The sequence below is a fragment of the Panthera onca genome, chromosome D3 (assembly GCF_046562875.1).
Source record: "Panthera onca isolate mPanOnc1 chromosome D3, mPanOnc1 haplotype 2, whole genome shotgun sequence".
Lineage (NCBI taxonomy): Eukaryota > Metazoa > Chordata > Mammalia > Carnivora > Felidae > Panthera > Panthera onca.
Window position 1 is genome coordinate 45,588,097 of NC_138350.1, and position 20,712 is coordinate 45,608,808.

General features: G+C 40.6%; 1 protein-coding gene across 2 annotated transcripts in view; it reads left to right on the forward strand.

Moving 5' to 3' along the window:
- LAMA3 (laminin subunit alpha 3) overlaps positions 1-20,712 on the forward strand; it is a 272,108-nt gene that overhangs the window by 141,323 nt on the left and 110,073 nt on the right. For both annotated transcript variants that reach the window (XM_078435375.2, XM_078435376.2), the window contains exons 22-27: positions 1,546-1,643; positions 1,985-2,138; positions 12,347-12,507; positions 15,731-15,839; positions 18,261-18,358; positions 19,492-19,633. In XM_078435375.2, the coding sequence (XP_078291501.2) occupies positions 1,546-1,643; positions 1,985-2,138; positions 12,347-12,507; positions 15,731-15,839; positions 18,261-18,358; positions 19,492-19,633 (762 nt within the window). The remainder of the gene's footprint in view (positions 1-1,545; positions 1,644-1,984; positions 2,139-12,346; positions 12,508-15,730; positions 15,840-18,260; positions 18,359-19,491; positions 19,634-20,712) is intronic.

Consider the following 20,712-nt stretch of genomic DNA (forward strand, 5'->3'; position numbering starts at 1 on the left):
GGGGAGTTAAGGGATGAAAACTGCTACCTGAGATACACCCCCCCCCTTTTGATGTCTGCTTTAGCTTATAGAAAGTCTTTTGAAAGTAAAGTCTTCGACAAAGCTTGGTTTTAGGCGCTCAGAGCAGAAAACATCAAGCTTTTCCTTCTGGCACAGTCCTTTTGATTGGCTGTATTAGCAAATCTCAGGCAAGTTCTTTAACTCCAGGCCTGCCTCATTTGCTTCTTCCCTGTAATAGGGACAATGTTTATCCATATAGGTCCTTTCCAAATCTGGGATCTTCTGAGCATCATGTGAGGGTTTATGCTCGGCATTCAATCCCTATTTTTCTTGCATCTTCTTGGTAGAAAGCTTTGTTGCTTTACCAAAGTTTTAGAGTTTTTCATAGATGTTAGAAATGAGGATGAGGAAAATCCCGTTGATGCCAGTAATGGGTACAAAGTTAGATTAATGGAAAGAAGCTCATTATGTTACTTCATAGGCACGGAAGATACTTGATGACATTTAGCTGGTGCAGTTGTGTAGCAACACATATATATGCTTCCATATGATGATCCTATCTTCTCTACAGATATTTTACGGACCACCTACTGTCAACTTTTACTATTCTAGGATCTATGGGACCATAAAGTAATGAGGAGCTATGGTCCCAACCTAAGGAAACTTAGTAAGAGAACAATAATCACTGTTGAAACAAAGCCTACTGGGCTAGTGAGACCCCCGTGGTAGACCACTGAGCCCCCTGGGCCGCCATGTGCCACTTTTCCTCTCCATACATTTCTCTTCTTTCCCATTCTAGACAAATTAAGGGCCCCAAAGGGAGAGAAAGCCTTATGGCTGGTGTATGAGTCTCTTCACAGTTATGGCAGACATCCTCCCTCCCCTTCGTCCTTCCCTCTGCACACAGGCAGGGATGCCAGCATTGCTCTGAAGCTGTCAGACCATCAGCATCTCAGAAACCTGGAGGTCTGCTCTTTCCTGAAGAGCTGTTTAGCTGAATTTACACTGTGGGCTTCATTTGGCACACTCCGTGGAACACGTTCTTCCTCTCATCTCCTAGGACAGGCAGTCAGCCAGTTTCAGTCCGTGATTCACCAGGATCACAAAACACCGTTTTTTATACATGCCATCGAGCGTTGCTTGGATATGGGAATAAAAAGCCGTGATACGTGATCTACAATTCAGCATTCTGTTGTGTAGTGATGAAAGCAACCGGTATTTCAAAGGAACATGTTATCAACTGATAGCGTGTTACTTTTGTTTAGTTTTGAATTTATAAACAATCCAGAAGAGACGGGAAAATTTCCCCTGAGACTTGCATACAAAAACATTCACCCTGAGATGCTTATCTCCCATGTTTGAAGCACCTGTGGGGAGCTGCTTTGTGTGTTTTGGTGAGTCGGGGGCAGAACGAAGCAGCTGCTGTCGAGAGTTTAACATAGCGAGCTTCACCTGGTTGTTGTTAACTTAGCTGCTGACGGCTTGATTACTAAAAGAAGGGCCACCATCAAATGCGTAATTGTCCTTTTGGTCTTAATTTACTAGGACTACCTGGTGCTGCTTCCCAGAGACTACTATGAGGCATCCTCACTGCAACTGCCAGTCACACAGCCGTGCGCCGACTCAGGACCTCCCCAAGAGAAGTTAGTATGGGCAACGGTGCGACATCGGGTCCTCTAAATCAGGAGCCTTTGGTGCAAGGATTCGAGATAGGCCTCGGCATCACAACTGCAGCCAGATGCTTTGGATAATTATCTGATTGTGGTTTTTGTCTGAGGCTTAAAATAGAATCCAGGTTCATGGACCTTTCCTTCTTTTATTCTTCATGCAGATGAAAATTTACCATCCGATTCCTATAGTAGGCACTGGGTAGGAGTTCGTTGAAGGAATGATGAATGAATGGAATTGGATAAGAGTCCTTTGGGGATGAGTTTTGATATTGTGCTTTGTTCTCAGTTGTAACTGTTATATTTTGTTGTTGAAGTTGCTTGCTTTACCAGCATTTGCCAGTGACCCGATTCCCCTGTGCCCTGGCTTGTGAGGCCAGACACTTCCTGCTTGATGGAGAGCCAAGACCCTTGGCAGTGAGGCAGCCTACTCCCGCACACCCGGTCATGGCGGACCTCAGTGGTAGAGAGGTGGGGCAGCCTTTTATTTACTGTCAAAGCTATTACTGTCTCCCCATCTGTGTCTGCTGAAAACCCTTGGCCACAGTTGCTTCTCAAATTCAGGGGAACCTGGAAGAATTTCTCAGAGGTGTTAATTACAGGTATCCTGAGTTCTCTGCTTCAGGTTGTGGCTGGGCGGTGCACCACACAGAGCATAGTAAGGTTAGTCTCTGAGCACTTTCTAGACGTGGCAGGGAACATGGGCAACCACAGAATCCTCTCCTTTTTACTCCCTGGACTTATAAGGGCACGTCCTGCTCTACCTGATTCAGGGCAAGATCTTTCTAAAAGGCCTCCAGAAACTACACAGCTTACCCTAAAAGGATGCAATGCTCACAGACTGTTCAGCCCTCAGGCTAAGCAATTTGTAAGGGTTGATTTCTTTGAGCTCAAAATCTGGAAATGCTACACGCCAGGGCATCTCCCTCATGGCTTAGAGGGCAGGTTACCACAGGCTTTGGCATTACTTTTCTTCTCAGAGTTTTTGAGGCCTCAAAACGATTTAAGACTATACTGATTTAAGATTTGCGTTCAAAGTAGTATGTAGCAACAATAAAAACACACAGTGCAATACCTCAGAATAAAGACACTGAAAAACAAACTTCCGTCGCTATATTTCCATTCCTTACTTTTTACAACATTCTCTGTTTTGTATCCTTGAGGAAAATGTTCACGATTAAATTTGTAGACTGAAAACATATATGGTATTACTTCTGAATATTTAGATATGTACCTTTTTTGTAAACTATATTGCTAACATTTCCAAGGTAGCTATTAGAGGATTTTAAGGATACTTCTTTAGTCTTCATTTCATTTTATTAGAGTTTTTATTTTGCAAAAAAGAGAAATATGTATGCCTGTTGTAACAAGTAAAGCGATATAGGCATTCATAAAGAGAAATTAATGAAATCATTTCCACTCCATTCTACCAGTGTGCTGTATCCCTCCCTACCCATGCTGAGCACACACACACAAATGCATATACATACCTAAATATGCACGCACACATACAGATGTGTGTGTGTGTGTGTGTGTGTGTGTGTGTTCCCCAGACAGCAGGAAGGTGCTGTTGAGAAGGGCCAAACTCCAGGAAATGATGCTGATGATTCATCTGGAGGTGTCCTTGCCTCTGATTTAGCCCAGAGCCATATAGCACTGAGGCCTTGGGCAGGGCCATATTTGCATGATGCGTAAAACTAAGCCCTGGGCTGTCCAGTTTTATTTAACAGTCTGTTTTACTAGTTTATCTAAATGCTTACAGACATGTGCTAATATAGTAGTGACTAGCTCATGTGTATAAACTTGAATTAATTAAAACTAAGTAGAGCTAAACATCCAGTTTCTCCGTTGCACTAGCCACATTTCAAGTGCTCAGCAACCACATATGTCTAGTGTCCACCTTATTGGAAAACACAGAGTATGAAATATTTTTGCTATCCAGAAGGTTCTATTGGACAGTGCTGTAGTAGATCATTGTGCTAAAATTCAGAGACTAATGGCATTCGAAGAGGTCTTAGAAATCATTTGATTTCCCTTCCTGTGAAGGAATCCTTTCTACATTAGCTTTTTTAAACATTCATTTAGCCTCTGTTGAATACTTAAATTGATGGAGGACTCACTTCTTCTAGAGGTAGGTAAATTTTGATCATCATTAGCCGCCTGGAGCAAAATGCAGAGTAATCCCTCCTCCATTTTTAAGAAAGTTTTATTATCAAGAGTCAGATGCTCAACCAACTGAGCCACCCAGGCACCCCCGCTCCCCGCCCCTGCTCCTCCATTTTGAAAACCCATGTGTAGCGTGATGATTAAGATGGTTCTGGAGTGAAACTGCCTGCCTTCGTGTCTTGGGTCATCAGTAACTAGCTGTGAAATCTCCCTAGGCCTGAATTTACTAGTATACAAAATGGGGATAAGAATAGTAGCTACCTCATGAGTACTATTAAATAAAATAATCCATGAGGGGCTCTTGTTGTGGTGCCAGACACGCAGTGATCACTCAGTAACCATTAACCATACTGCTGTTATGTATTCTAGTCACCACCATGGGCAGAAAGGAAGAGCAACCCACTAAGTCTAGCTCATATGAAGGGTTTTTCCTTTTCCAGGGTACAGAAGGTCTAGAAGGATTCCAAAGGCAGGAACCAAGTACATTCTGGTCTTCCAGGAATCTGAGAGAGACAGAGCTACCAGGCCGTCATAGAAGAAAGCCTTCTCTCCGTGTGTTTGCTGTTCACCTCTCCCTCTATTGAATGACCTCCTTTGCTTACTCATAGCTGTTTGTCTCACACACATACCATGAAGGTTGCTTCGGTCTCATTTCCTTGTTAACTCCTAGCTCCGGCACTTATTGCCATTTGAATATCCCCTTTTTCCCTTTATTCTTTCTGAGAAAGGGAATCTGGACAGCTCATTTTTTAAAGTCAGACCACACCTGTTGTACACCAGGCAAGCCTCTGTCTCTTATAAACAAATTCATTGCTATATTTTTTATATTTCAATTTGATCATCTCTTTTACAATGTGATTTTAATTGATTTATATTTATTGTGATTTCAGACATATTTGGACTATTTTTATCATCTTAATTATTTTACTAGCTTTTTATTTGCCTTCTTAAAAATAATTTTCCTACTTTGGTTTCTTTTCTTTTTTTCTTTTTTCTTTTTTCTTTTTTTTTTTTTTTTTTGAAGTAAGTTCTAGGCCCAACATGGGGCTGGAACTCAATGCTGAGATCAAGAGTTGCATGCTCTACTGACTGAGCCAGCCAGGCACCCCTACTTCTGTTTGATTAAGACAATTTTCTCTATTTTTCTGCTTGTTTGATAAGTACAGATTGTTTTCTGGTATTTTAGTGGTTACCCTTAATATTTAAACATAAGTTCTTGAAGCATATATTTTCCACCCAAGTCTAAAGTTATTCACTAATTCTGATCTCTTATTTTACATGACACAGACTTTAGAATGATTATTTACCCATTGAAAACCAACCTCCAAGTTATTGTTGCTGTACAGAAATTTTATTTTTACCCTCTTCCCCAGACTTTCAGGTAGATTGTAAGTTTCATCTCAATTCAAATATACCACATACCATCCCTCCCTCTCTCCTCCCTTCCTTTCTTTTTTTTTTTTTTTTTTTTCCTCTTTTCCATTTCTTCTTGGAATTTTCTCTCCTGGAATCTTCCATCTGTCTTCTTTGCTCTTGATGTAGTCTCTGGATCTAGGGCACAGCCATTTCCTGAAATATTTCATTGCCACATCCCACCATCCTAAATATTCTCTTTTTTATCTTCATTGTATTGGGGTTTTTTTGTTTTTTGTTTTTGTTTTTGTTTTTTTTACTATTGGAGCTCCCTTTTTTTTCTTCTTCTTCTTCTTCCGCATTTTGGTAGATTATATCCTCCAATGGCTTCCTTCCTGAGAAAGGCCACACAGATACAGAGGAGGTCCTTTTATTTTTATTTATTTATTTATTTATTTATTTATTTATTTATTTTTCCCTTTGAGACCTTGCATATCTGAAACTATCCTACACTCAATCTTGATTTTTTAGTTTGGTTAGATATATAATTTTATTTTTATTGGTTTTTTTTTAAAGACACTCTTAGGCAGGCTCTATGCTTAACTCTGTGGAGCCCAATGCAGTGCTCAATCTCATGACCATGAGATCATGACCTGAGCTGAAATCAAGAGTCAGACACTTAACTGACTGAGCCCCCCAGGCACTCGAGATATATAATTTTATACTAGAAATCATTTCTTTTTAGAATTTGATGACATTTCCTCACTGGCTTCTACCTTCAAGTCCTGCTCTCGAGAAGTTACATTGTGATTCCCAATGCTTTGACTGCAGCTTGCTTTTCCCTGCTTAAAGCTTTTGAGATAATTTCTTTATTTCTCGTGTTCTGAAATTTCACAAAGGTGTGCCTTGATATAGGTAATGTTTCTACTAGTGTGCCAGGCTCTCAGCCTTTTAGCCTGGAAACTTCTATCCATCGTTCAGGGAAACTTCCTTGAGTTATTTCATCGATAATTTATTTCTTTATCTTTAATCAACATTTACCATCTCTTTATCTCATTTTATGCTTTGGGATATTTCTTTAATCTTTTCTTCCAATGCTCATCCAACTCTGCACCCACACAGACATATAGGTGTCAGCTTTTTCTGATCTAATTGGTTAACATCTGCTTTCCAGCTTCCAAAATCTGTTGATTTCTCTAGCCTGTTTCCTGCTGCCCTCTTTCCTATCCTCCTTTTGTTTGTGGGTTTATGATTTAAAAAAAAAAAACCCAACTCGAATTTTTGTGGAATTCTGAGAGGGAAGATCAATAAGTATAAGCATTTAATCTATTATATTTAGCCAGAAATCCTAGGATGGACTTTTATTTATGATACTGTAAAGTTCCATTATGATATATTTAGGTGTGGATTTATTTTTATTTATCTGTTTAGTCCTCAGGCTACACTTTCAGAATGAAGATTCATATCTTTTATCCTGGGAAATTCTCAGATGTTATCACTTCAAATGTAATTTTGCTGCCATTCCTTACATTCTTCTTTTCTGGAAATCAGCCTGGATGAATGTTGGAACCTCACAGTCTATCTACAAACTACTCTTTCATATTTTTATATAGCTTTGGCTCTTTGTGCTGCTTTACGGGTGAATTCCTCAAGACTTTCTTAGAATCCACGGATGTTTCACTATCTCCAGTTTAGATTTTATCCAGCCTGTTGGTTCAGTTTAATTTATACTGTTAATCTCAAAGATTTCTAATTGGCTCTTACTCATATTTACTTTTCCTTATTTTTTTCCCACCAATTTAGTTTTGTAACTTTATTTACTTTTTAAAGAGATTCCTCTTTCATTTATATTTTTGAGTATCTTAATGCCCTTGGAGGCAGGTGTGTTTCATAATTCAGCATTTAAAATTTTTTTTTAAGTTTATTTATTTGAGAGAGAGAGAGAGAGAGAGAGAGAGCAAACAGGGGAGGGGCAGAGAGAGAGGAAGAGAGAAATCTCAAGCTGGCTTTGTGCTGTCTGATGTCTGATGTCCAGCCTGATGTCTGGCTCGAACTCACGAACTGTGAGATGATGACCTGAGCCAAACCCAAGAGCCGGACGCTTAACTGACTGAGCCACCCAGGCGCCCCAGAATTCAGAATTTTAAAGATTCTGCGCACACACACACATCATCATCATCATCATCATCATCATCATCATCATCATCTCCATTGGGGTCCTGGCCAACACCCTATAATCAAACAGGTTGATATTTCTCCAACAAAAAGCTTGAATAGGCACTTCAAGAGAAATACATTAAGACTGTATACGTGGACTTAGTTCAAGTCACATTTTGCCACCAAGTGATGATTGGTTAGGTGAGATTAAGTTTCGCATCCAAACAAGATCCAAAAAATATTCCTTTTCCACATTTGAAGATTTCAGATTAGGGACCAGTGTATTCATTTTAAAGTCTTTGTCAGACTCTCTGATAAAATTCATCTTATCTGAAGTAAATTCATCTTCTGATTGATGATATTGTTGCATGTTTCTAACATTAGATTTCTTTATGTGTTTTGGAGACTTATTTTGTTTGCAGGCTTATTGGCTTATTTTGAATGGAAGCTTTTTATCATCTCCCTTTTTCTCGCTAGCCATCTCAGCCTAGTTGTTTTGCAATGTCTCACCAGTCCTCTGGACCCTTAGCTCAGAGGCAAGCATTAAATATGCCACTTCTATCGCTGTGATACTGGGGATGGCACAGATTCAGACACTGAGTACGTAGGTGGCTTAAATCAGTTCTTGGTTGTGAGGCTGTATCTTTGATATTTGATTCCCAAATTCTATAGCTTCTTGTAAAGCTGAAACCCAACTGGCAGATTGTCAGCAACTTTTTCAGCTTTTCATGATTTGAGGGAACATTCCTCTTTGTCTTAAAAAAAAATGAGCCTGGATCTGACCACTGTCTCATTGAGGCGTCTTTAGTTTTCTTTACTCCGCAAGAGCTGAACTGCTGACCAAGACAGGCTGCTTCCAGACCTTGAGGACAGCAGGCCCCTGACTTCAGCCCCAGTGCGTTTCGAGTTTTTCTTTTACTTCTGGTCCATCAGTTTTTAAATCTAAAACACGTCTTTTTGTTTTCCTTTTAAAACATTTTATCTATAGTTGCTATCTCTTGGAGTGGAAGGGGTGCAGAAAATGTCAATTCACTGTGCCGTCTGAACTGGGAGTCACCCTCATATTTTAAAAATGCTAAGTTCTATCCCCTTTTTATTAAAACCCTCCTTTCCCTTCCCACAGTCCCTCAGCTATACCTCTTGCCTCCTTCACAACCAAACTTCTCCAAAGAATTCGACAATTCTACACTGTTCCCGATTCTTTCACTTCCATTCACATCTCTACCCACAGCAGTCTGGCTTTCATCTCTCCTACTCCATTACCTTTCTTTCTTTCCTTCCTTCCTTCCTTCCTTCCTTCCTTCCTTCCTTCCTTCCTTCTTCTCCTTCTCTCTCTCTCCTTCTCTCTCTCTCTCAGTTTCCAATCTTGTCAGTAAATCCAGTGATTATTTTCATTCCTCATGTGTTCATCTGTTTAACTTCTCAGCAGCTTTCAATACTTGTTGAATATCCCTTCCAAGTTAAAACACTCTCTTACCTTGTTTTTCATAATTTAAGAGTGGTCTGGATCTCTTCCTACCTCTCCGGCTGCTTCCTTACAATATCATTTACAGGTTCAACCTCTATCTAGCCATTAAGTGTTAGAATTTGTTGAGGTTCAGTTTTAGCCTTTGTCTTTTTACTTTATGTTCTCTCCCTAAGCAGCCTCCTCCAAGCCTATTATGTTAGATGCCAACTCGACACAGATAACTCCCAAAGTGGAATGTTCAGTCATACCTGTCCTTTTATGTGCAGAACAGCATTGCCAACTTCCTTCCTGACATTACCTCTTAGGTGTCTCAAAGGGATCTCAAATTACATTTTACTACCTAAGTAAATGGTACCACCATCCATCTAATTTTATAAATCAGAATTCGTAGGGTCATCCATGATTTCTTCCGTTCCCTCCCTTACCAAAGACAACCCATCCCTGAATCTTAATGTCTTTTCTTAAATGTCTCTACTTCTCTTTGTGTATCTTTCTTGCCCAATATTTGATCATCATCTTTCATGAGGATCTCTGCAGTAACCTCCTGATTAGCTCACTCACACCAGCTCTTGCCCATTGCATCTCCCAGTCCACACTCCATATGATAGCATACTCATGTTGATAGAAATATAATATCTGATCATCACAGGCACTCTCGCCCCATCCTCACCCATACACAATTGGAACATTACGATAACAGCTTACTGCTTTAGGATAGAGACAAAAGATTTTAATGGCCTCTAAGGCTACCCCTCCTTCCTCCCAATGCCTCCTCTTGCTCTCTGTTCCTTGTCACTGTGGCCTGCCTTCAGTCTCTTGGACTTAACATTATTTGTTACCCTACAGCCTGTGTGTCATAGGGTAGCCTCCTACTGCAGGATGTTCCCTGTGCCTGAATGCTCCTCCCTCCCCCTGGGTCCTGGCTGTCTGTTCCTTGTCCTCTAGCACTCAGCCAAGTTGTTGCTTCTTCAGGAAATCTTCCCCTTCCCTAGTCTCCCTGACTGGCTCAGGCTGTCCTCTAAGAACCTATGCAGAATATTTGCCATATGTGTAATTTCACACTGTGTTTGTCTAATTGTCTAATTATTTGATTAAAGTCTGAGGGCAGAGACCAGATATGTCTTGTTTCCCATTGTATGCCCATCAGGTGAGCTGGCATAGAGGAGGTGTTTAATAAGTATAGATTGACCAAGTCATTTTGAATCCTCATTTTGACACCAGACATGTTAATCACCCCTCTTAGCTTTGTGTAAGTACCAGATTTGACATGCCTGCCTTTTATGTCTTTATCTTGAAACACTCATAACCAGGTGAGGGCAGTTCTATGCCATAAAACCAGAAAGATCCTTCCAGTTTGACACTGGTTCTCTTTAAGTTCCCTTTTACTAAGATAAATAATTGATAACAAATAGCAAATAGTAAAGTTTCTATTTGCCATCATTTATCGTTTATCTGAGTTTCTGAAAACCTACTTTTACCCTTAGATGAATTCAGAAGCCTTCCCACACATCTTCCAAAAAATCAATGACTAGGACTCAGAGTGGAAAGAACAATAGAAACTTATAATAGAGTGCTGTGATAGAACTGGCAGCCAGTAATAACTTCTGGGAGAAAAGTGAATATACATTATTGGCTTGTGTGTGTTTTATGGTGGGGTGAAGACAGACAGACCCTTGTTTGGAGATGCCCCAGGGAGAAATGCTGCTAATAACCTCCCCACACAGACCCATATTTCACTCCAGAACAGAGTGGAAAAGTGGTGTGGATAATCCACTTTTTTTTCCCCTGAAGTAAGTCTTTCTATTATATAAGTGATAGAAAAATCATCGGGGAAAGCATTAGTTGTGTGGTTCAGGGCTGTGCAGAGAGAACAGTAAATGTGAATATCCTGAAGACGGGGGGAGGGAGGATTTTAATTAAGTATGGTAAAGCTTGGCTGGGCCTGAGATTACAGACTCAAGTGGGTTAAACTGCTGTGGAATGTAGTTCCAATATTGGCTCAGACATTCAATATGCACGTATACTTTGACCCAGCAATTCTACTTCTAGGAATCTTACAGAAATACCAGCATAAGGATATTTACCTATCTATACACACACACACATACATACATACACGTGATCATGTAACATTCTATGCTAATAGGGAAAATTAGAGACAATGTAAGTGTTACCATCAATAGGGGATTAGCTAAATAAATTAATTTACACTCACACTGTGGAAAGGTGGGAGGCTGTTAGGAAAATGAAGTTTATCTGTATGTAGCTACAGACAGAGAAAATCTTGCTGAGTAAAAAAAGCAAGACGTGGCAAAAGGCAATAATCACAGTTATGATCATCGATATTTACAGAGTGCTTATGACATGCCAAATACCCTTCTAAGAGTCCTTCATATATTCATTCATTTAATCCTCATGATAATTTTAAGAGGTGGGTACTCTTGCTATCCTCATTTGTACACAGGAGGATACCGAAGCATACAGACATTAAGTAACTTGCTCGAAGTCACACAGCTGGAGGCAGTATGGTTCCATACTCCAAGCTCCTAACCAATAGGGGATGGTGGGGGCGGGTTGTTTTTTGGTTTGGTTTTGGTTTGGTTTTTTGTTTGCTTGTTTTTGGTACAAGGCCAGATAGGAAATATTTTCAGCTTGGTGAGCCATATGGACTCTGTTGGAGCTACTCAGCTCTGCTGTCATGGTATAAAAACATCCATGATTCCTACTATGAGCACAGTTTTTCTTTAAAAAAAAAAAAAAGGTACATATGTGTGCATTTTCAGATGTGGAAAATGGTTTGGAAGCATGAAAACCAAACTATTACTAGTTATTATCCCAGGAGTGAGCTGCATATATCACGTCACGTTATCTGCATCCATATAATCGAAAGTTCACTCTTTAAATTGAAAAACAGCAAAAGAGCCTCAAGGCATACCTCTATCCTTTTCTCACCCATTGGAGATTGCTTTTTACCTCAAGTTTTAGAGTGTCTTTTGCCTTGAGAAACAAGGCAAATATATGGGTAATGGGAGTAGAAGCCCCTATAAGTAAGGTTGCCAGATTTAGAAAAAAATACCAATGCACCATTAAGTTTGAATCACAGATAAACCACAGTTATGTGTTGTTTATCTGAATTTCATACTTAATGGTTCATCCTGCATTTTTTAAATTTTATTTATTTATTTTTGAGAGAGAGAGAGAGGGAGTGTGAGCAGGGGAGGGGCAGAGAGAGGTTGGGGGTGGGGGTGGGGAAGAGGATCCGAAGTGGGCTCTGTGGTGACAGCGGAGAGTCTGATGCAGGGCTCGAACTCACCAACCACGAGATCATGACCTGAGCCCAAGTTGGAAGCTTAACCGAGTGAGCCATCCCGGCGCCCCCATCCTGTATTTTATCTGGCATTCCTACCCATAGGACCGCGTTTCTTACTGTGATGACGTACACTGTTCCCAGATGTCTGCTCAGCCTTGCCTTCACTATTGCCCATGTAAACTCATCCGGTACATTTCACATCCACCTGCTCGGGCTCTCTGACAGGTGGAGATACAGCTGCGGCTGCGAGTTCCCCAGGTCGGCCACTACGTGGTGGTGGTGGAGTATTCCACGGGAGCAGACCAGCTGTCTGTGGTTGCTGTGCACATGCAGAGCCCTGGGTCAGTCCTGAGAGGCCAGGTGAACATCTACAGCTGCATGTACAGGTAATCAGTCCTGCCCTGGGGGATCCCTTTGTTCCTGAACGATCAGGAGGTCAGCTTTGGGAACTTTGGTTTTTATCTGGATTGGGATGTTGTTTCCTTTTTGAGGCTGATCTTGAAAACAAGCAGGTGACCGTGCTGTCTGGCGTCACCCCCAGTGTGAGTACTGGGAGACTTCTCTGTGGGCATCATCTTGAAAATGTTGCATTTTCTTGAAAAACTGTGTATTCTACTCACTCCTTTCGCTCAGATTCCCAGGAAGCAGCACGACCTTTTTATTTTATTCTCCGTCACCCCTGTGTGGTGCAGTGAAGTCAGTGTTCTCACTTCACATGCTGTGTAGAGCACCTGGGTGCGTGGAATAGGAGAAAAGACTCTGCCTCTGTCACAACCGCCTTCCCAACATGCCCTTCAGAAACTGGGAATAATTGATGTTTGAGGATCATCAGGTGAAAAATAATTAACCAAAGATTTTATTTTTTTTTAATGCTTATTCATTTTTGAGAGAAAGAGTTTGCAAGCTGGGGAGGGGCAGAGAGAGAGGGGGACAGAGGGTCCAAAGTGGGCTCCCCACTGCCAGCACAGAGCCAGATGCGGGGCTCAAACTCACAAACTGTGAGATTGTGACCTGAGCCAAAGTCCGATGCTTAACTGACTAAGCCACCCAGGTGCCTCTAGCCAAAGATTTTAAAATTCACCCTGTTTAAGTTACTGTCTTCCAAGAACCTTGGCAAAGATTTATTAAAAGTTGTTTTTTTGTATAATATTTCAAGATATATGCAAATGTTCAGAATATGCTTTAATTAAAGAATCAGCTCAAGGGGTGTTTCCAACATGAAATTAATTGTATAATAATGGCACGGAAGTCAGTCTCTTCAGACAGCAGGTGGCAAACTGCAATGAACCCACCCAGTTCTTGGCCAAGGCCTTGGACATTTTATTACCACTACTTGCCTGTGGCTTTTTGTCAAACTTCAAATGACCTGAAGTAGTTGGACGTTTTCCCTGTTTTGCAAATAGAAGAACGTATGAAAAGAGTTACTTTTAGGAACTTAGAATGGAAACTTTTATGAGACTTGATGAAATGGTTATTGAATTAACATCATGCTCTCAGCAACCCTAAAAAAGCAGCTGTGAGGGCTTCTTTTAAAAATCATTTAAAAAATCTCATCAGCCCTTTTCTCTGGGGTGATGATAAAACAAAAACAAAAAAACGAAAAAAACAAAAAACAAAAAAAAACCCACAAAAAAACAAAGGACATAATTGGCATTTGGATTTTTAGTAGGAGTACCAGATGGGCCAAAAAAGTTCTCCAGAATGTTCTATCATTATCTGAAAATGTTAGTTTAATCTGTGGATGACATCAGCAACCGCTGGAATGTACACTCCTAGGTGGGTGGGTCACCTCACCACCTGAGTCCTGGAGACTGTTGGCCACAGGGTTGAGGCAGGGCTCCTCTGTACCCTGTTCCTCCAAGTCCACCCTCTGGTTCAGCTCTCTGACTCAGCTTTCCAGATCATATTGCTTGATCCCTGCTCCACAGGATACAAGGTGGTGATGGCTGAGAGCCCAGTAGGAAACACTCCTAATGTCCCTGGTGGCTCTCCGAACCGTCTCAGAAGAGGCTGAGAACATCTGTTCCAAGCAGAGAAGTGTTTTCAAAGCTCAGGAAAGAATGGTCACCCTTCCAGGGTTCCATAAGCCATGAGCTTGGTTTCATGACCTCTGTCTGCATGGCATTTGGGGAGGAGAACTGTGCGGTATTCCACAGATCGTTTTGGCTCTGGACATGACAGCCCCAGGTTCTTCACCAGGGACATTAGAATCCCAAGACAGTATTGTATTAGACTAGGACTTCCTTCTAATGTGTTTAACCATTTCCAGGAAAGTCTCGTGGTATTATTTCAACTCCTCTAAAATATTTCCTTCTTCTCTACTTTGGCTGTCATGTGACTAAGTGAAAATGAACAGGCTATTAGTACTGGAGTCCAAAAATATGGTGCAATTGGAAAATATTTGACCCATAAAAGCCTATTTCACATGACAGGCCCTTTCGACACTGCAGCTTTTCCTGCTGAGGGTTGAACCTTTCCCAACATTCTCGAGTGAGTTCTAATGGTGTTATTTTAAAAAATATCCCAACAGAAAAGTCGCGGTGCTAATTAAAATACCACTTTTCAGAACAGTGTTGTGATAAATATGATCTGCCTTCTGTAAGAGAGGTGATCACTCATGATGAAATCAATCCCGTTATTACCGTTTGTCTATTCTTAGTAAGAATTTTAAAAGGATATGGATAAGACTAAGTCTAAATGAATCACTTAATATATTTAACTCCCAGGGTTATGATTGAATCCAAAAGGAATGCACTTTAATTTCATACATGTACACATGCACAAAAGAGAAAACAACACAACTATTCATTGAGTTTCTAACCATGGCTCTGTATATACTATCTCATTTTAATCTTTGCCAGAAAGTCATTGCATCAATCTTTTCAAACATCTCTCAGACAGTCATTTCTTCTCAGAGATAGATATAGTTTGACTCTAGTTTCCAAATTGTATTTACAGACAGAAAAGTTGCTACAGAATATGAAGTCAGAAACATTTCTCCGAAAATACTTCCGTTAGGGGTTGTGCCATTAGAGTGTGTTCTTTGGTGCCAAACCGTGACCTTTGAAATGTTCCTGAACTCCGTATTTCACCTGATGGGGTGGAGGTAAGGAGCGTAGCTGGTACAATGAGGAAGGAAGGATGCGGAAAGCAGACTGAGCTTGCAAAGGCAAGCTCTGGTTTCTCATGGCTGGAGAAAGGCCAGCCCTAGTGCTGACATGGTGTGGAATCATCGCTGGGAGGCCAGTAGGCGTCTTCAGTCACCAATGGTACCAACAATACTGATAAATTTCTCATAGGTTGTGTCTAGGAGATCAGATGTTATTGACCCTGGGACTTTTTCTCCCAATGACTAGACCGAGTATTACATCAAGCTGGTTTGGAAAAGCTGCCCTGAGACATGCAGCTCAGACCACAGTCGGAAGGTTCTTTCTCTTATATTGCTTGTGGACTGCATACATCCCTCTTAAACTCGTTGTGTAGGAAAATTTGCCGTCAGCAACCTGGTTATAAACAGGAGAAGCTGAAGAGCAGTCAGCTATCCCATGGGGAGACACAAAGTCAGGGAGACCAGAGAAGTCAGGCTAAGAAAACTTTTTCCTCTTGCAGCATCCTCTGCCGGAGTGTTGTGACTGATGGCAGGAGTCGCATCGCTGTCTATGAACTGTTAGCAGATGCAGACATTCAGCTCAAAGTGCGTGGGGCCCGATTCCTTCTGGTATGCTTCTGTTTTGCCCTTTGAGTTTTAGAAGCATTTTGTTGTTATATCTATATTTTAAAACTTATTAAAAATGTTGGCGGTCTTTGTATTACATCTCTAAAATGAACCTGTGAAGAATTGCCAACTTAATGATGTCTTTCCTTCCCATCCAGAACTCTGTCTTGCCTCTTCCTTTATTTGAGCCTTTTTATAGCACTCAGTAAAGTTTGGTCATCACATTTGAACATATCTCACAAAACTCTATTTTATTAATGTTTATCCATTGTTACTATTATGAATGAAAGTATCTTTTGTTCTTAATAGGTCCCAATTTATTATCATGCTGGTATATAGAAATGCACTAGTTACTGCTTATTTTCTTTCCCATTTTTCCATTTTATTATGTCTATTAGCTTCTTGGCAAATTCCTTAAGAATTTTCAAGATTGCAATCATCTGGTATTTCTTTTCCAGACTGTTGTTACTCTATCTTAAAAAGTATAGTATTCAGTTAGATATATATCGTTAAGAGTTAAAATTCCAAGTTTGGCAGATTAAATACCCTTCATGCCTTCCTTTTAATAGCACGACTTAAATATTGAGAATTGGGGCGCCTGGGTGGCTCAGTCGGTTAAGCGTCCGACTTCAGCTCAGGTCACGATCTCACACTCTGTGAGTTCGAGCCCTGCATCGGGCTCTGGGCCGATGGCTCAGAGCCTGGAGCCTGCTTCCGATTCTGTGTCTCCCTCTCTCTCTGCCCCTCCCCCGTTCATGCTCTGTCTCTCTCTGTCTCAAAAATAAATAAGCGTTAAAAAAAAATTTAAAAAAAAATATTGAGAATTATGATAAACACAGGCAGTGGGATCTGAGCTAGGGAGGGGTGGCTAGATTTATAATAAATGTCTCAGGGAACAGAAGAGTAACTAAGTATGAAGCAACTTCCTGTCATTGCTAATATTAAGCATGTATCACATTCTGGGAAATGCCAGGCCAGCCTGTTCTGATATGTTTTAAATATTTGTGCTTGACAGTATTAAAAACTTTGAGCCTTCTCTGAAAAATTATCTTGCATTGAGTTGTTAAAAGTTATTACATAAATTATGTAATGACTTAAGACTTTCTTTTTAAAATTGTGACTCTTTTTATAAACATAACAATCCAAGCTAATCTTAACCTCCTCATCTTTGGAAATTATAACAGGACTGACTCTTTATCTAGTAAGCATAAGTTTGTCCTTTTTGACATAATCAAATGTCATTCAGAGTCAAATATCATTCAGATGTCTAACTACAATTTAAGCTATGTGAGGGCAGGGGTATTATCCATCTTGGTCTTGTAGGATCCCCTAGTCTCAGTGCCTGGCATGTAGTAGGTGTTCAATAAAAATTTTTATTGAATAGGTTTGTGATCAAGCCGGTAATACAGTTTTGATTAAAATAAAATGTATTGATAAGTAAAAAACTAGCTCTGGAGACAGTTCCTTCAGTGAAGCCCAAATGTGCCTGAGATTTGAGTCCTCCTCTGTTAAGAAAGATTATTTGTGGGGTTTTCTTGTTTTTGTTTTTTATTTTTCATTTTTTTTTTAAACATCAAGTTTGTTTTTAAATTTTTATTTATTTTTGAGACAGAGTGCAAGCAGGGGAGGAGCAGAGAGAGAGGGAGGGAGATAAAGATCCTGAAGCAGGCTGTAGGCTCTGAGCTGTCGGCACAGAGCCCGACATGGGACTTGAACTCATGAACCGTGAGATCATGACCTGAGCCCAAGTCGGACGTTTAACTGACTGAGACACCCAGGCGCCCCTGTTTTTTGTTGGGTTTTTTTAATGTTTATTTATTTATTTTTGACAGAGTGAGAGCACAAGAGGGGAGGAGCAGAGTGAGAGGGAGAGAGAGAGAGGACCCAAGCGGACTCCGTGCTGTCAGCACAGAGTCTGATGCACAACTCGAACTCACAAACCATGAGATCATGACCTGAGCTGAAATCAAGGGTTGGATGCTTAACCAACTGAACCACCCAGGCACCCCAAGTAAGATTATTTGTAGCAGGAGCTGGAGACAACAGGCTTGAATGGCAGCCTCCCTTGTTGCCTCCCACATTCCCCCTCTCCCTGCCAAGGCATCTGAAGAGCCAGCATCAACCCAGGGCAGGAGAGAGAAACAGGCACCAAAAGTCACTGACAAAGAGTTGTTTTTGAACTTTCATGATTTCATTTATTCATGTGACTATTCCAAGAGCATTTAGGCAGTGATCCTGTATACTAGGAAAAAGGGTTTGTCTTACATAACGATGTCATAGGGAGTGCCATTCTGCAATGTTTACTACTTTAAAATAACAGTGACGATTTCTGTACTTAACAGCTTTTTTAAGAGTATGTTTGACCATACCATTGGCTTTGCTAATAACCATGATGTACCTTTTTGCATTGTATTTGCTCAACAGCATCAAATTTGTATCATACCCATTGAAGAATTCTCAGTTGAATATCTGAGACCTCAAGTCAAGTGCATTGCCAGTTACGGGCAATATGTTAATCAAAGGTAATGAGTTCCCTTCCTTTCTCCCTTGTTGGTGCTCTGAGTGGTACTGTAGGACTTGCAAAGCTGTGACTTCATGCTTCCCTTCAGAAGTGATCACAGGCCAAGGCGCTAAAGGCTGGTGATCGCTTAAAAGAAAAAAATGAGCTAAATCATTTCCGCTGGCAGTCTTTCCAGAATTCCATAGTCTTAGGAAGCTCACAGAGTAGCATCTGAGGGAAATGGTTAAGCTTTTCCCTCAACGGTACTTACTGACTTGTGTTCTGAGCCCTCCCAAAGGTTCACTTTGTTCTCACCCTTTAATGTCTGTGTCTGAAGCTCTTCATTAAAAAAAAAAAATCATGGGGGCACCTGGGTGGCTCAGTCAGTCGGGCATCTGACTCTTGGTTTCGGCTCAGATCACAATCTCTCGATTTCGTGAGTTTGAGCCCCGCATCGGGCTCTACGCTGATGATGCAGAGCCTACTTGGGATTCTCTCTCTCCCTCTCTCCCTCTGACTCTCCCTCACTCACACTGTCTCTGTCTCTCTCAAAAATAAATGAATAAATTAAAAAAAAATTTTTAAATCATGAAAATAATGACCCACCTCACTATGTTATGAGAATTAGCTAACCAGTGATTATCGGGGTTTTGGTAGGGTTGTTTTGTTGTAGATTCAGAAATAACTTACAGACACAGTCATGAAATCTTAGCATATGGTTAGGGCTACAGCAACCACCAAGACAGGGAAATCTAGCTGTGCCTGAAAGAAATGATGTGCATTTGTCCTGTTTGTTTTTATATAATTTTATGTCAACATGTATGTTTAGAGGTGAATAATAATGTTTCATTGCATCAATCCATTTAACATGAATTTTAGTTCTAGAAAGGAAAGTTTTGTTAAGTTTCTTTCTATCTGGTTACTATTTTTCAAAATTAAGATTTTATTTCTGTTTTAGCTTACTGTATCAAGCAGGGTCCTGGAATACACTTGGCTAACTGACTACACTGAGTGTCTCTGTCCAAAGATATCCACAGTCCTGTGGTTCTTCCAAGACTGGATCCTTTTGATGTCACACAGTCTTATGCTCACAGTCTACCTCTTCACCAATGGACAGTTCCATTTTTGGTTGTTATTTTAATATTTTTTTTTCAGTGCTTCTTGTGTCTCCATGGTTCTCAAAACTCCTCCAACAGCATTAATTTTGGATGTCCCAAGTGGTGAGTCTTCCCTTCTCCTGCCCCAAGATCCTTCACCTTCTGCTGATGTTACTGGAGTCACCTTGAAGGCACCACAGGTGGGACCCCTCTCGAGTGTGTTGTTTCGAAATCATGGTTCTCAAAGTGTGGCCTTTACCAGAAGCATCTGCATCACTTGGGTACTTGGTAGAAATTCAGGTTTGCAAGCCCACCCCAGGACTACTGAGTTAGAAACTCTGGAGGTGGGGGCCAGGAGTATCAATTTTAATAAATTCTCCAAGGAATTTGCATGTCCGTAGAGTTTGAGGACCTCTACTCTCAATTTTGGGGAATCCCTCACATGAGACATCTGTCTAATCCTGTCTATGACCATCCCATCCTGATGTCCTCTTCCTTTTCTGTATCTCTGTCTACGCAGTCATATGGCAATTTTTCATGGCCCATTTTGTGACACTTCATATTTTCATGGGCTACTGGTATTTAATATTGTTGAGTTTATCACTTGTCTTCCCAAGTTGGAATGCAAGCACTTTCAAAAGCTACTCTGGCTAACAGATTTTTTTTTTAAATAGTTTGCATCCCCAACTATACCAGCAAAATGCCTTTCGGGCAGGAAATTCTCAATCAACATTTATTGATTAATAACCTGTAGCATTAAGATGAAATATAGTAAGGGACTATATTTTTTCACTGTAAATTACGAAATTGTAGGACTTACCATTTGTCCTGATATTATATCCTTTTAATCCTAAAGATGGCTCATGTCATTTCACATTGCATCAAGTTAGAAAAATAACAGGATTTGGAGATAAAATTTAATAAGATCCCGTAAGGGAAAGGCCACCTAGAATCATAGGGGGAAATGAATTGAAATCATGACAAAGGATTTCTAGGCCTGGCTTTGCTCTTCAATTAGAGTATGACGTTTATCAAATTACCTGCCTTCTTCAAGTCATGTTTCTCATCTGAAAGATGAAGATAATCTTTTATTATTGCTGTTTTTCTTGTGTGTGTTTTTTTTGTTTTGGTTTTTGGGTTTTTTTTGAGGGTTTGAAAAGACTCATTACTCACATAGTGAGGTTTTCTGGGGAGAGCAGGGCTCACACTCAAGCTTGAGCAAAAGTTGAGGCATGACTCTGGTGTTCACTGTGGTTGGGCTGGGGTGTCGGGAAGGTGG